The sequence below is a fragment of the Panthera leo genome, chromosome E3 (assembly GCF_018350215.1).
Source record: "Panthera leo isolate Ple1 chromosome E3, P.leo_Ple1_pat1.1, whole genome shotgun sequence".
NCBI classification, from domain to species: domain Eukaryota; kingdom Metazoa; phylum Chordata; class Mammalia; order Carnivora; family Felidae; genus Panthera; species Panthera leo.
Window position 1 is genome coordinate 15,110,840 of NC_056694.1, and position 16,397 is coordinate 15,127,236.

A 16,397-nucleotide genomic window follows, 5' to 3' on the forward strand; every position below is an offset into this window, starting at 1 on the left:
AAGCAGGGGCTGAAAAGATGCTTGTGCACTGAAGCCTGCCCTCTCCTGCTGCTCTTTGAGGCCCTGCCACCACGTGATGAAGTTGAGACTAACTTGCTGGAAAATAAGCTACGTGAGTAGAAGCCCCAGTTGTCCCAGCCACGGCCATCATGAACCGGCCAGCCCAGCAGATCTGCCAACTGACACGTGAACAGCACTGAGGCCAGCAAAGCCAGATGAGATCAAAAGCCCTCCCAGCTGACCCAGAATTATGAGCTAAATAAATTGACTGTCAGTTTGAGGGACTCAGTTTTAAGATGAGTGATTGTAAGAAAAGATAACTGATAAGAGACTATGATATATCGGTTATATGCCTATTAAAAACACCACTATATGGGGCGCCTGGGTGCTCGGTCAGTTAAGCATCCGACTTCGGCTCAGGTCATGATCTCACGGCCCGTGAGTTCGAGCCCCGTGTCGGGCTCTGTGCTGACCGCTCAGAGCCCGCAGCCTGTTTCAGATTCTGTGTCTCCCTCTCTCTCTGCCCCTCCCCTGTTCATGCTCTGTCTCTGTCTCAAAAATAAATAAATGTTGAAAAAAAATTTTAAAATACCACTATAAAACCACTTGTTTTGGTGAAATGAAGAGGGCTTTTCCTCAAGAGAAAGGGTTTTTATGGTCCAATCACTACTGGTCCTATTATTAATACTATGTGTCTTACATATTTTCGTCACTTTTATTAGCCCTTGTGTTGACAAAATCATAAAGCTGCACAGAGTCTAACAGCTTTCTCATTTGCCTAAGGTGTTCGCTTCTATCGTCCATAATTCTTGAGGACCACTCACTGTAAAAACTCCCCTCAGTGGAAGAACTGTCAGCAAAGAGCCACATACTTGGAGTTGGAGGGGAAACTGAAATTCTCTTAAGGAGAAGTTGAGTATCCTGGAAAGGCAAGTAGCCTGAAAGTAACACTTGCATGTGAGTCAAGGGAAGGCCAACTGACAAAGCCAAGAATCTCCTTAGAAGGTCTCTGAGTATGGGCGATACTACAGTAATCTAGAAAAAAAAATTTTTTAATTAAAAAAAAAACAACTTAATAAACCCCCCCGGTCACTCAGACAGCTTCATCACTTCCTAGTGCATGCTCGATGCTAAAATGGTCGCAAGATGTCCACTTGAAAGCTCAACTAAAGGAGCTGAGCTTTTTTTTTTTAATGTTTCTTTATTTTTGGAGGGGAGAGTGAGAGAAACAGAGAGTGAGTGGGGAGGGGCAGAAAGAGGGAAACACAGAATCCAAAGAGGGCTCCAGGCTCTGAGCTGTCACAGAGCCCAATACCAGGCTTGAACTCACAAACCGTCAGATTATGACCTCAGCCAAAGTCAGACACTTAACCGACTGAGCCACTCAGGTACCCCTGAAGGAGCTGAACTTGTATACAGAATTAGCACTATAAACATTAGGGAGGACTTCCAAAATTCAAGACCTCTATGCTCTGTTCATAAATCTACTGCCTTGTTTTTCTGAAAGACACTAAGACACCAGAGAAACTGGTATTTGGATTCCTCCAAATATCATCTGTACTTGGAGAAGCATTTCTCTTTCCATTTTCTCTTGGGCCACAGGGGTAAAAGTGAGAGAGCACTTGGCTCAATTCAAAGAGGCCTCAAGTCAGGAAGGTACTAGTTTAAAAGTAGGAGCATCTCAGGACTATTGTTTCACTACTCTACAGTCCAGAGTAATTGAAACTTGTCGTTTTATAACACATTGTACTATTTGGTATGTCAAATCTCAGTGTTCTTCTTTTAAATTGTTTCCGAACTATTCACATCTTTCTTTGGAGAAATGAGGGGTAGGAAAGTCACCTTATATTTAGGACCCCTAACATATTACTCCCACACCAGTAGGATTGCTCTGTTTTAGAGAAAGTACACCTAAACATTAAGCTCGTTAATCCATCTCTATTAGGCTAACAATTATCAGAAATTCTTCTCAATTCACGCATTAATAATCAGTGTATCTCGGCTTTGGGTTTTTTCCTCTGTCTAGGTAGATATTTCAATAAATAACCAAATATGCCAACTCTTGGAAGTCCAAACCTAAAATGGTTGCTTCCCATACATTCTCTCCTTTGCCCAGGTAAGGACATAACTCAAGAAAGGACACACTCCCTTGAACCATGGCACCCTTAATATAGGAGCTTAAAGAATGCTTTAGAAATCCAACACAGGAACTTCCCTTTTCCAAGAACTCTTTCTTTCTTGAGTATTCTGCATGGGGTGTACCCGTCCAGTTATTAAACTCTTGTGTTCAGGGGCACCTGGGTGGCTCAGTCGGTTAAGCATCCGACTTCGGCTCAGGTCATGCTCTCACAGCTCGTGAGTTCGAGCCCTGCATCAGGCTCTGTGCTGACAGCTCAGAGCCTGGAGCCTGCTTTGGATTCTGTGTCTCCCTCTCTCTGCCCCTTCCCTGCTCACACTCTTGTCTCTCAAAAATAAATAAACATTAAAAAAAAAAAAAAAAACCTCTTGTGTTCAACATCAGAGAAATTTGCTAATTTCCCATTCCCCCACCCCGGCCACTTCACCGCTTCCTCTCTGCCTCCCTCCCAATTTACCAGTGCCCATTCTAGAGGACTGGGTAACCAATGCCTTTGTACCCATTTGTTCACTGATGGCAGTCAAGACCGTACCAGCGTCGTGTCGTATCATGATCCTCCTGCTGACAAGAGGAGGCTCACCAGCCAGAGTGGGGAAGAGAGACCCAGTAACACTTCCTGAACGTTCACTATGTGTCAGGCATTTTGCTGGACGCTTTTGAGTACACAGCTTATTTACTTCTCTGTAATTCTCCTCGGTCCATAATGGCATTCACAAAGAATACTGTGCCTGAAAAAACAATGAATTATCTTCCTTGGTTATTATTTTGCAGGGAATCACCTACATCCTACTTCTGGCAGATTTAATTCTTTTTACACATGTATAACATGCCTTAAATTAGGGACAGACTCCCTTTTTGTATATGCTATGTGTGTGTGTATATCGTTAACACCTCTCTATCCCAACTTCTCCCTCATGAGCCCTCTGAAAACCCAAGGGTTTTAAACCTAACAAAAGTTGTTTAAAAAAGAATGGTAACCCCATGCAAAATTGATACACTGACATTTTAAAAACATTTCCCTTTTAACTCTACCTTTTTATACAACTTCAAAAAGTAACATTTTAGCTATTGTTGTAACAACTTTGTTGCTTTTCATATTACTGCCCGGTGGCCAATAATTTTAACCAACTCTCTGATTTCCTATTATGTTAAATTTTAAACTTTGTGCATGCCTGTGTGTATGATCATTTTTTTCACAAACAATAGTGTCTTTTTTATTTACTAAATCGGACATGTGATCCTGTGTAAGTTTGAGGTATACAGCATGTTACATTTATATATTGTAATAAGATTGCCAATATGCTGTTATATTACATAATTATAGTAATTATTATGTATATTCATTATACTGTGCATTAGGTCTCTATGGCTTATTGACTACTTGTTACAAGTCTGTACCCTTAAACACCACAATCTTACACCCCACCTTGTTCCCTAGTCACCACCATTTTACTTTATTTTTTTAACAGATTTAACTTTTTTAGATGCCACATATAAGTACTTGTCTTTGTCTGACTTGCATAGCATAATGTGTTTGAAATCCATCCAACTTGCTGCAAATGGCAACATAACCTGCTTTCTCGTGGATGAGTAGATTTCATTGTGTATTGTACCACACTTTTTTTCATCCATTCATCTGTGTATGGGCATTTGGGTCGTCTCCATATCTTGGCTATTGTGAATAATGCTACAATAAACATGGGAGTACATATCTCGTCAAAATCCTGTTTTCATTTTCTTTGGGTATATATCCAGAAGTGGAATTGCTGGATCATATGGCAGACCTATTTTTAATTTTTTGACAAACCTCCATATTCTTTTCTTGGTGGTTGGACACATTTACTTTCCCACCAATAATGTATAAATTCCCTTTTTACCACATCCTCACCAGCATCTGTTGTCCCTCGTTTTCTTCATGGTAGCCATTTTAACAAGTATTAGGTGGGATCTCATTGTGGTTTTGATTTGCATCTCCCTGATTAGTGATGTTGAGCATCTTTTCATGCATCTGTTGGCCATTTTGATGTCCTCTTTGCAAAACTGCCTATTTAGTTCTTCTGCCCATTTTCTAATCAGATTGTTTTGTTACTAAGTTGACTGACTTCTTTATTTATCTTGGAATGTTCTGTGTATGTCTGTTAAGTCCATTTGCTCTAAAGTGTGGTTCAATTCCAAGTTTCCTTCTTGACTTCCTTTCTCAATGATCTATCCATTGATGACAGTGGGGTATTTAGGTCCCATACTGTTACTGAATTATCTATTTATGCCTCAAGATCTCTTAGTATTTGCTTAATCTATTTCAGTGCTTGGATATTAGGACTGTATATATTTGCAAGTGTTCTATCTTCTTGATGTAATAATGATTTATTTATCGTTATATAATGACCTTCCTGTCTCTTATTACCTTTTTTGGCTTGAAGTCTATTTTGTCTGATATCAGTACTGCTCCACCTCCTTTGGTTTCCATCTTGGAGTATCATCTTTCACCCTTTCACTTTGAGTCTGTGTGAGTCTTTAGAGATGAAATAAATCTCCTGTAGGCAGCACATAGTTGAGTCTTGTGGTCTTTTAAATCCATTCAGCCCCTCTGAGCCTTGTGATTGGTGGTTTCAGTCCGTTTACATTTTGGGTGACTTACTGACATGTAAGGATTTACTAGTGGTGTCTTATCTCTTGCCTTCCCATTGTTTCTTTTTCCTTCTGTTCCTACCTTTGTAAGCTGGTGGTCTTCCATGATGATTTGCTCTGTCTTCCTTTTCTTTATGTTTCATGTCTATGCTCTACATTTTTGCTTAGTGGTTACCATGAGGGTTACAAAACACATCTCATAGATAAAATACTCATTTTCTACTGATAGCAATTAATCTTGATTTGCCTATAAAGATTCCATCCTTTTATTTCCTTTTTTTTTTTTTTTTTTTAAGTAGGCTCCATGGCCAGCACAGGGCACAATATGGGGCTTGAACTCACAACCCTGAGATCAAGACCTGAGCTGAGATCAAGAGTCGGACCTGAGCCAACCAGGTGCCCCATATTATTCAGTATTTTTGATGTCACAAATCATCTTTTCATGCTGTGATTTTGTTACCAAGTTGTAGTAGCTATAACTATTTTTAATGTTTTTCCTTTAACCTTTATACTACAATTAAGAGTATAATATGCTATTCTAAAAGTCAGTTATAGTCTTCTAATTCTGATTGTCTATTTACCACCTTAATCAGAGTTTTGTGTGTATTTTCATCTTCTCATTTCAGCTTGGAGAGCTCCCTGCAACTTATCTTGTAAGGTCTAGTGGTGGTGAACTCCCCTCAGTTTTGGTTTGTCTGGGAAAGCTTTTATCTTTCTTTCATGTTTGAAGGATACCTTGCCAGGTATTCTTGGCTGGCAGTTTTTATCTTTCAATATTCTAAAAAGTTATTCCTCTCTCTGAGGCTATAGAGTTTCTGCTGAGAAATCTGCTGATAGTCTAATGCAGGTTCCTTTTTAAGTTACTGTCTTTTTTTCCCCCAGCTACCTTTAAAATTCTTTATCATTGACTTTTGACAGTTTCAATACAATATGTCTTGAAGGTCTTTTCATACTGAGACAAGTGTTATATTAGCTGCATGGACTTATATGTCCAGTTCCTTCCCCAGGTTTGGGAAGTTCTCAGCATTAATTTCTTTAAATACACTCTCTGCTCCCTTCTCCCCCTCTTCTCCCTCTGGTATACCAATTCATCTAATGGAGTCTGATAGTTCTCACAGAGTTTCTTAAAAAAAATTTTAATGCTTATTTATTTTTTTGAGAGAGAGAGAAAGAGTGCCAGCACAGGAGGGGGAGAGAGAGACTGAGCCACCCATGCACCCTCACAGAGTTTCTCTTTCCTAAATCTTAAAATCTTACTTCTCACCATGGGGGAAGGGAAGGAGAAAAAAACAGTTTCAAACACAGAGGGAGGCAAACCACAAGAGACTCTTAAATACAGAGAAACTGAGGGTTGATGGGGGGACGAGGGAGAGGGAAAAATGGGTGATAGGCATTGAGGAGGGCACTTGCTGGAATGAGCACTGGGTGTTGTATGTAAGAAATCAATCATGGGAATCTACTCTCAAAGCTAAGAGCACAGTGAATACACTGTATGTTCGTTAACTTGATAACAAATTATACAAAAAGAAAAAAAGATTAATGTCAATGTTATCATTTTGATAAGAAAATAAATGACTGTAAATATAAAAATAATCATTTCCAGATTCCTTTCTTCCAGCTCACTGATTCTCTCTTCCATTTGATCTGCTCTGTTGCTGGTGCTTTCTAAATGCATTCTTCATGCCATTCATTGAGTTCTTCGGCTCTAGAGTTTGTTTGGTTCTTCCTTAGGATTTCAACATCATTGGTAAAGTACTCGTTTTTTTTTTTTTTAAGTAGGCTTCACATCCAGTGCAGAGCCCAAAGCAGGGCTTGAACTCACAACCCTGAGATCAAATCTGAGCTAAGATCAAGAGTTGTATGCTTAACCGACTGAGCCACCCAGGTATCCCAGTAAAGTACTCCTTCTATTCATGCCTTTCTAAGTTTTCTTGTAGCTTGTTGAATTTTGTCATAATAGCTAGTGTAAATTATGTCATCAGTTAGATTGGAATAGTCTGTGTTTTGGGGCCCAGTTGCTGGGAAAACTGTCATTTTCCTTTTGTGATACCATATCACCATGATTTTTCATAGTGATTCATGATAAGTGCCTCTGCCACTGAATCTGAAGTAGGAAACACCTTTCTTACTTAGGTCAAGACTTTACTTTGAGTCTAATAATTTAGACAGGTTGGTAATTGGGAGTCTTCCTTTTCTCTTCCAGAAGGTGGTGCTAAAGCACAAGTTTTTGGTTTCTCCTACAAGAGAGGACTCCCCCACTAAGGTGGGGAGAGCAGTGCATTTAAAGAGGGTGGGGTGGGGCGGGGGCAGCAAAATGGAAGGAGGTGTGTGCTTAGCACCTGGGGCTGTGGGTGTGCCCGTGACCAGGTAAAAGGATCCTAAAGTGGGGAGTTCCCAGAGCTGCAGGGCAGTCCTTTAGCCTAAATCCCCAGGAGCAGACAGCAGGAAACTCTCCAGTTCTGTGTCTGCCTTCTTCCTTTCCCTTTCCTTTCCCCCAGTCACCAAGGTCTCTCAGAGACAGCAGTGGTTCCCCAGCTGTGTAGCAAATGCTTTCAGCCTCCACATCCTCTGCCAGTAGGGTGGTCCCCACCCCCTATCAGACCTGTCCCTGCAGCCTCTGCTGCCACTCCCCTCACTCCACAGCCTCCTCCAACACCCAATCTACCCACTTTTGGGTACACACGTGAATGAATCTCTTGGGTGTCCTGGTGTGCTACACAGAGGTGTGTTTTTGTTTGGTTACGGATATCTCATTACTTGTAAATGGAAGGCAAGGGAAAAAAGGAAGAAGGCAGGCTGCCATGACTCTGACATCTCTCCAATAGTATCTTTTTATATTTGACAATTATTTTCTTTTTTTTCATGTGGTACTTTAGAGGTCAGCATTTACAAAACAACTTTGAATTTTGAAAGTTCATTGTCTTCTATTCCTATGTGGGAATTTCACCAATATTTCACCAGCCATCTACTGAGAACTTACAGGCATTATACTGGTGACATGAAGATAAATAAGCAGGGGGCACCAGTCTCAAGCAACTCAGTCTAATGGGGGAGACACAGGTAAATAAATAAAATGTAATGTTTTCCATATTATAATATATGCATAGTTCAAGCGGAATACAAAAACAGGTCATTTCCAGGCCCCAGAAGATGATCATCTCCATCTGGAAAGCGCTCCCTCTAAGTCATCCAAACCAACTCATCATCTTACCTACAAAACCTGTTCCTTCCTTATGTGATCGTCTGCTGCTCTGGGGCCCCCTAATCCTAGCAATCAGCATAGCTAGAACCTTCCCAGTCGTTACTTGGTCCTCTTCTACGCTGGGCTCTCAGAGCCATGCAGTTTGTCAAGTTGATCTATTATGTCTCAATAATATCTTTTTTAGGACTCCTCATTCTCACTGTCCTACTTTCATCTTTATGACTCTTACCTAAAAGAACACTCTATCTAGTTGCCTGCTTTTTGGCTCTCCCATTCTATACCATGCTGGCAGACTGCTCTGCAGGAAGCAAGATCTTTCCAAAGAACAGCACTTAAAAGCCTCTACAATCTACCCCCAACCTTTTCAACTTGGTTTCCAGCTGCCAGTCTCTTTCACACACTCTGTGGTCCAGAACTATATTTACATAATGGTGTCACAAATACCCTAACTTCCTATTTTTCTCGGGAGATTCTTATTAAAAATTACAGCTTCCTACCTTCAAGATCCCAATTAAATGATAGCTTCCCTGAGAAGTTTTACTGTTTCTCCCATCTGGAAAAAAAAAAAAAAAAATTGCATTCTCTTTTGAACTTCCCCAGCAATTGATTTGTGCCTCTACTCTTTTTACTAACGTTATCTTCCCTAATAGAATGAATTTTTAAGAGTAGGACCATCTCTGTTCCCAAAATGCCAACATTTGTTATGTAGCTAGTAATTGATAAGTCCCTTTTGAATACATTACTGCCTATTTCATTTCACAGTCAAACACAGATCCAAGAATATCTTAATAAGCTGGATGTCTCACCTGATTTCCACAGGGAATTGTGCATTTGTGACCAGGAAACTGGAGATTTTACACTCATGGAGTAATTTCAAAAACCTATTGATTTCTGGGTACATGATGGGTTCTCCCACAAGGGACAAGGCACAGTGCTTCACCATCATCCCTTCTTCAAAACGATCTTCTCTGACACCTGGGACTCCTGGAGAACACAGTGAAAAGGAACAAGCTCAGTAAGGCATAGAGACAGGCTATCACTTTTGTTTTTCTTAATTACAGATTTTTAATTTTTCTAAACGGCTCTTTGGTTAGAGAAGGAAAATTCATTTGTGATACCATTCAAATAATACAAAACAAGGGCTGGGAGGGAGAAACACCAGAATTAGTAAATCAGAGAAAGCAGCAATCCCATCCTCCGTCTTAATACTAATTAAACTACATCAATACAAGCAGGCGAAATGAACTTTGATAGCTAATTATCTGAAATGCAGAACGTATTACTTTCCATAATTTGCTTAGCTCTGTATTCTTTCATGTTGGTTTAAGGAAATGAGCTCAAATGTTTATCAACAGATAAGTGGATAAACAAAATTTAGTATAAACATGCAATGGAAAGTTATTCAGCCTTGCAAAGAATTGCAATGCTGACAGGTGACAACATGGATGAATCTATGCTAAGTGAAATAAGCCCAACACATAGGGGCAAATATTGTATGTTTCCACTTATCTGAAGCACCCAGAATAAGCTAATTCAGAGAGACGGAAAGTAGAAGGTTATCAGAAGCTGGGAAGAGGGAGAAACGAGGAGTTATTTTTTCTTGGGTACAGAACTTCTGTTAGGGATGATGACAAAGTTCTGAAAATGGATACTGCTGACGGCTGCCCAATATTGACAATGTACCTAATGACACTGAGTCATACACTTTAAAAATGGCTGCAATGAGGGGCACCTGGGTGGCCCAGTCGGGTAAGCGTCCGACTTCGGCTCAGGTCACCATCTCACGGCTAAGGTCACGATCTCACGGCTCCGTGTGTTCGAGCCCTGCATCAGGCTCTGTGCTGACAGCTCAGAACCTGGAGCCTACTTCGGATTCTGTCTCCATCTCTTTCTGCCCCCCCCCCCCTTCACGTTCTGTCTCTCTCTCAAATATAAATAAATATATTTTAAAAAATGGCAGCAATGGTAAATTTTGTGTTATGTATATTTTACCACAAAAATATGGGGGGTGAAGGGAATGAACTCAGTATAAGGAAAAGCCTCTTCTAAACCAGTCATTTCCCCCTTCGTTCCTCAAGTATTCTGCATTGTGAAACTAAATGGAGTTGGTCCAAAAGTATATAGGAGAGAAAAATAAACCTGAAGCTCTTACCTTTGGCTACATGTTAGAATCACCGGGAATGTCAAAAACTAGGTCCACCACCAAAGATTCTATTTAATTGGGATGGGTATAAGCCAGGATAACAGGAGATTTAAACTTCCTCAAGTGATCCTCATGTGCAGCCAAGGTCGAACATCACTGCATAAACCAGAGCTCCCCAAATGTGTTTGCACATTGGAATCACCTGGGAAACCTTAACACTTCCAAACCCCAGGCCCCAGCACAGACCAACTAAATCACAGTCCCTGGGGGAGAAGCACGGGCATCAGCAGCTTCTGAGGCTCCCCGGGTGATTCCAATGTGCAAACAAAAGTTTGGGGACAGTTTTCAACCCTCACTGGACATTGGAACTACCCAGAGTACTTTTAAAAATCTCGATGTCCAGGTAGTATCCCAAACCAATTAAATCGAAACCTCTGGGAAGGATGGGACTCCAGCATTTTTTAAACACTCCGCATTTGATTCCAGTGCACAGCATGGGTTGAGGAAAAACTGTTCTTACTTCTAATGCAGAAGGCACTCCTGACAGTCCCTCAATCTAAGAATCTGGAAGACTTGGAAAGAATATAAAAAGGGAAATGAGGGGTGCCTGGGTGGCTCAGTCGGTTAAGCATTGAACTCTTGATTTTGGCTCAGCAGGATCTCAGGATTCATGAGTTCGAGCCCCGCATCAGGCTCTGCACTGACAGTGCAGAGCCTGCTTGGGACACACACACACACACACACACACACACACACACACACACACACACACACAATCTATGTGGAAATAAGCAACTGCAACTAAATACTGAGAGATCAAACTAACGCAATACAAGCTAAAATCAGAACAATATAAATGTGGCAGGTGAGATCTTCTTTGATCACTCTCTCACTGCAATTCTGAGAATGTACTTCACATTTCACATCAGTATTTTTAAATGAATAGTTTTTTACGTGACTGAAATCGAAGATCTTAACTCAAGTGAATCAAGGTTTTAAATAAAACCTGATCCTTGGGGTGCCTGGGTGGCTTGGTCGGTTAAGCGTCCGACTTTGGCTCGGGTCATGATCTCACGGTCCGTGAGTTCGAGCCCCACGTTGGGCTCTGTGCTGGCAGCTCGGAGCCTGGAGCCTGTTTCGGATTCTGTGTCTCCCTCTCTCTCTGCCCCTCCCCTGTTCATGCTCAGTCTCTCTCTGTCTCAAAAATAAATAAACATTAAAAAAATAAATTAATTAATTAAAAAAAAAAAAAAACCTGATCCTTGACTCAACTCCACGTTGCCAAAACAACTCTGCATTAAGCATACAATTTCCTTTTCATAAAAAATATCATTAATTTTAATCCTCTCATGAGCAGAAGAGTAGAAGGGCAGATTTAACCTGAACTGCAAAACTAACCTGAAACTCAGAATAACTGAGCACTGGCTAGGCCCTAACTGCTGGATGTCACGTGAAGCAGGTCTAAATTCTGGTTCTACCAGTAAGCTGCTTTGTGTCCTTGGTCAAGCCACTCAACCTCTTTATTTCCATTCCCTGATCTACACATGGGGATTTTGCGCACACACACACACACACACACACACACACACACAGAGCTTTTGTAAGAATTCACTGAAATACCTAGTGCAGTACCAGGCCCAGCACAGAAGCATTCAAAAAAATGTTAGCTGCAAATATTTTTATTACAATAATAATTATTTATTTTTTGAATTGCAACAGAAATTCAATCTTTCAGGTATCTTAATTAAAATGGTAATTCCACTCAATTCAACATATATTTATTGATCACCTACTATGTGCCAAATAGTGTTCGAGGCAAGTTTTCTATAGTAAATTGTTTTATAAATAATTTCTCTATTTAGAGAAAACCCTCTGCCTTTGTGAAGCTTATATTCTTGGGAGAGACACAGAGTAAACATTAAACATAATAAATCTGTGAATTCTATACCACTGTGGTCCAAGAAAAGGTTCTGAGATGATGGAAACGTTCTGTCTATTCAATCCAATACAGCAGCCACCAGCCACATGTCTCTTGAGCATTTAAAATGTGGTGTGGTGTCACTGATGAACTAAATTTTTTATTTTATTTAATTTTCACTAATTAAAATGTAAAGGGCCACATGTGGCTAAGGGCTACCACATAGGACATGCGTATCTTTAGTACATTAGAAGGTGATAAGCATATGGAACAGAAAAGGTACAGCCGGGTAAAGAAAACTGGGGATCCAAAGAGGTAGCCCGTCTCGTACAAAGGGCGGTGAGAAGAAGCTCACTGAAAAGGTGAGATCTGACTTGAAGGAGATGAGGGAGGGGGCCCAGAGAAGAAAGAGGGAAAGGGCACTCCAGGCAGCAGACAGCAGAGCAAAGGCCCCATGGTGGGAGCATGCTGACATGTCCAGGGAATCTGAGAAACATGGGTAGTCACTGCAGGGTTTTGAGAAAAGTGGCACAACCTCAATCTCCCTCTAAACAGAACCCCCTGGGTGCTATGCTGAGAACAAAGGGGCAAAGAGACGGGCTCATCTGGCCAGAGGCTATTGTATGATCTAAGATGGTGGCTTCCAAGGCTGTGGTGACAGTGGAGGCTGTGGGAAGAGATCTTGAAGATCTAATCAATAGGACTTTCTAATGGATTGGATGCAGGATATGAGACAAAGAGAGGTGTCAATGATTTCTACAAAGCTTTTGGCCAGAGTGACAGAGCGCCACCAAAGGAGACAAACAAAAAGCCTTGGGGGTAACAGGTATTGCAGGGAGGGAATAACCTGTGTTCAATTTCAGACTGGTAAGGTTTGAAATTTATGTTACATGTGTGAATGAGTGTCCAACATTCAAGTTTGGATTTTGGACGAACTGGGTAGAAACAAACATTTTGGTAAACATATGGTATTTCCATTCCTGGCCTGAACAAGACTGCCAGGGCAGTGAGTGTAGACAGAGAAGAGAACTGAGTGCTAGGACACTTGCGTATCTAGAGAAAGCAAGAGGGGTCGGCAGAGGACACGACCAAGGAGCAGCTGGGGAAGGAGGAAGATGTAAAAGCAAAGGAACCAGCTGTCATCTTCTCTGAGAGCCTGAACTAAAAACATCAACTTGCCCATTTACACAATGACAACAACAAAAACTAAGACAGAAAAAAAGCCCTGTGGATAAATCTTCTAAGAGTAATGATTCCGGGATTTAAAACTTATCCTAATTTTCTCAAAAGTAAGGTATTGAGAAGAAGACATAAAATCGTGGTTCTCTCCTTCATAAAAGCACATTTCTATTTCGTGCTCACTGCCAGAGGCTATTATAGTGATCTTTCCTGAAACAAGGCCCTTAGGGACACAATTTCCCGCCTGCCTTCACTGTCCTCAAGGAAATAGGTCAGAAAAGAAGACATCCTCTAAATTTCTAATGGAAAGAAGCTTTGGAGCAGGAAAATAGTCCAGGGAACAGCAGATGCTACATTTCAGTAACACTTCTATACAGATAACTTCCCACGGGGTCTCCTTCCCCCCACCCCACACACACACATACACACTATTCTCTTGTTTCCCTTAACCTTAGCCCCTTCACTACTACAATGTGCTTTGTCGTTCTGATTCCTCACCCCCACCCCCACCCCCACCCCCGTTAGCAAGTTTCTGACATTTCTCTTATCCTGAACAGCTTCCTGATCCCGGACCATCACTACAGCCATCAGATTAACTACAAAGCATACCTTCTCTCACGCAAAGATGCCAAAGCAGAAACTTAAGATGCCAGAAGTGTTATCCTCATGTCATAGCAATAAAACCAAGTAACACAAAAAGAAACATGATACATTGCTCAGCACAGAGTATTTATGCCTATTTTAAAGTGTGGGTCAATCAGAAAACATTCTCTTCTTTCTTCTCGTAACAATATAGCTCCTGGCCAAGATCTTCCTAAGAAACCCCCCCAACCCCGCCCCGCTTGGAGGTCATAGATAACTTTGCTGTTGTCACTTCCACTGCGAGGTTTCTGATAAACAACCTTGCGAAAACAATTAGCAGGTGATGCTGTTCCTCACCACCCCCACGTTTCTTCTGGATGTGTACTTTAACATACCTCATTTGTGAAAACCATCAGTTGGAGACCCTTTATTTCTTTGGCATTACTTCAGTTTTAAACTACAGATGAAAAATATCTGGGAACAAATAATGTCTTTTCCATCTTTGCACCTTCAGGACTGAGGACGTTCCTGACAAAGAGTGTGCACTCACCCAACTGCTGAACTGTTGGGAAACTGAGCTAAGAAAACCTCCACCCCACTCTCCGGGAACTATTTCTCCTGCCACGGTAGTATTTAGAGGGGGACAGGCAGCATTCTGAAAAGATGCTGAGCTGCACTGAAATTCTGACCCACTTGTAATCAATATAAACTTAATTTTGCATGTGTATAAAGGGAAAGCTAATGAAGGTCATGAAAAGAAAGATATTTTAATGATTCAATTAAAAAACTGAAAAGACAATGATTGCCCTCGGAACTGAGAACAGAAGCACAAAAGGGAAGCATTTAAAAACTCAGAATATCTTCAAAATCTGTTCAAGGCTGGCCACTCAGCTAAAGCTTGACACCCCGAGGGAATAAGCAACCACACAGCAAGTCTCATCCTCCACAAAAATAAAATCATAAAATGACTGAACCAGACCCATGGGAGAAGGCAGGTATTCACCATGGGCTAGAAAAGCATACTAAAAAACAAAGGATTCCAAGCCAGAATAAGGGAAATGATTAATGAGTTAAGAGTAAACCTTATCTAAATACAGGATGCAGTCAGGATATGCAGGATATAACCAACTAAGAATGGCTTTAATTCTTTGAAAATTGTCTTTAAATGTTCCTAAAGCATTTCTGTTTAAGCCTGAAATGTGTATTCCCACAGATACAGCATTATTAAAATGAAGATTAAGTTACCATTCAAACTCCCCAAACACCAAATTAATCTGCAATATACTTAAAACTACAGTACTAATAAATCTATTTCAATGTTACCTAATTAAATACAAAATTTTTTCCTATAGTAAAATGTAACCCAAATTCCAACTAAGGAAACCGCTAATACCCTAATTCCTTTGGTTTCTTATTTTGTTTTGCTCTTTGCAAGCCACAAGGGGGCACAGGGTAATAGCACCGGCGCTCCAACAGGGAAACTCTAATCTGGGTTTGGAAGAAAAGAAAGGGGAACTTTCCTGAAGGGCCTCGGAAAGTGAGTAATTACATCACGCGGGGTAAGCCATCTCTCCAGACCAATCCCTACTGAGGAGTGCAGATTTGGGGAAGAGAGACAACAGACTCCACCAGGGGCTAAGATGAAATCTAGAGTTATGTATCTGCATCTGTAGAGTCCAAACTCAGGGCCCACGTCACGACCGCACCCGGGTACGGGGTTCAGAAGCGGTAGTGTGACTTGTGTGAACCTCACCATCCTTTCTCTGAGGCTCACTATTCAGAAAGGAAGGGGACCGGTTTTATTTACACCCTCTCCCCTAGGGATGAATGAAAACTAGAACACAGAGATTTCACTCACTGCAGGAGGAATTCGGCTTCATAAAAAAAGAAAACTTTAGACTATAACCACTGAGTGAAGTTATAAATTAAAATCTCACTGCCTGATGAATGTCTACAATAAAATAAACAACCGCGAATTTGAATGGTTTAGATTACTTGCTGCTGAGAGCCAAGAAAAGAGAAAACATACCCAATATTCTGAAACACTAAAATTCCATTATTTTGCCCAAGTTATGTGATTTTTTTAAAAGAATACAATTAACATGTTTGTCTGTCGAGGGCTACAGACCACCAGCCGTTTTCTAGAAGAGCTCTGGATTCTCACAAAGTATGTATTTGATCCTTTAACGTTTAGGGCTTTCCCCCCACCCCCTTTTATAATACTATAGTATCAGAGCCAGGTGTACGGTAATTATTGTAGCAATAAGGGCCACCTGAGTGGCTCAGTTGGTTCGATGAACGACTCTTGCTTTCCGCTCAGGTCATGATCTGACGGTTCACGAGTTTGAGCTCCACATCGGGCTCTGCACTGACAGTGCTGAGCCTGCTTAGGATTCTCTCCCTCTCTCTCTCTCTGCCCCTACCCTGTGCATGCTCTCTCTCAAAAATAAAAATAAACTTCAAAAAAAATTTTTTTCATTATTATAGCAGTAAGACAGATTTTCAGAGAAGCCAATGTCTTAGTTAAGCTTGGAATGAAATAAAAAGCATCAACAAAGAGTTACCACAATCCTAAAACTGGTGATGAAGAGAGCTCTAGCTCTTTGTG

General features: G+C 40.9%; 1 protein-coding gene across 5 annotated transcripts in view; it reads right to left on the reverse strand.

Annotated features, from left to right (window-relative positions):
* Positions 1 to 16,397, reverse strand: part of LOC122209599 (S-adenosyl-L-methionine-dependent tRNA 4-demethylwyosine synthase TYW1) — a 212,386-nt gene that overhangs the window by 91,924 nt on the left and 104,065 nt on the right. For all 5 annotated transcript variants that reach the window (XR_006197676.1, XR_006197675.1, XR_006197674.1 and 2 more), the window contains one exon: positions 8,774 to 8,951. Coding sequence is in view for 2 of the 5 variants with exons in the window: in XM_042921589.1 (XP_042777523.1) it covers positions 8,774 to 8,951 (178 nt within the window). In the remaining 3 variants the exon portion in view is untranslated. The remainder of the gene's footprint in view (positions 1 to 8,773; positions 8,952 to 16,397) is intronic.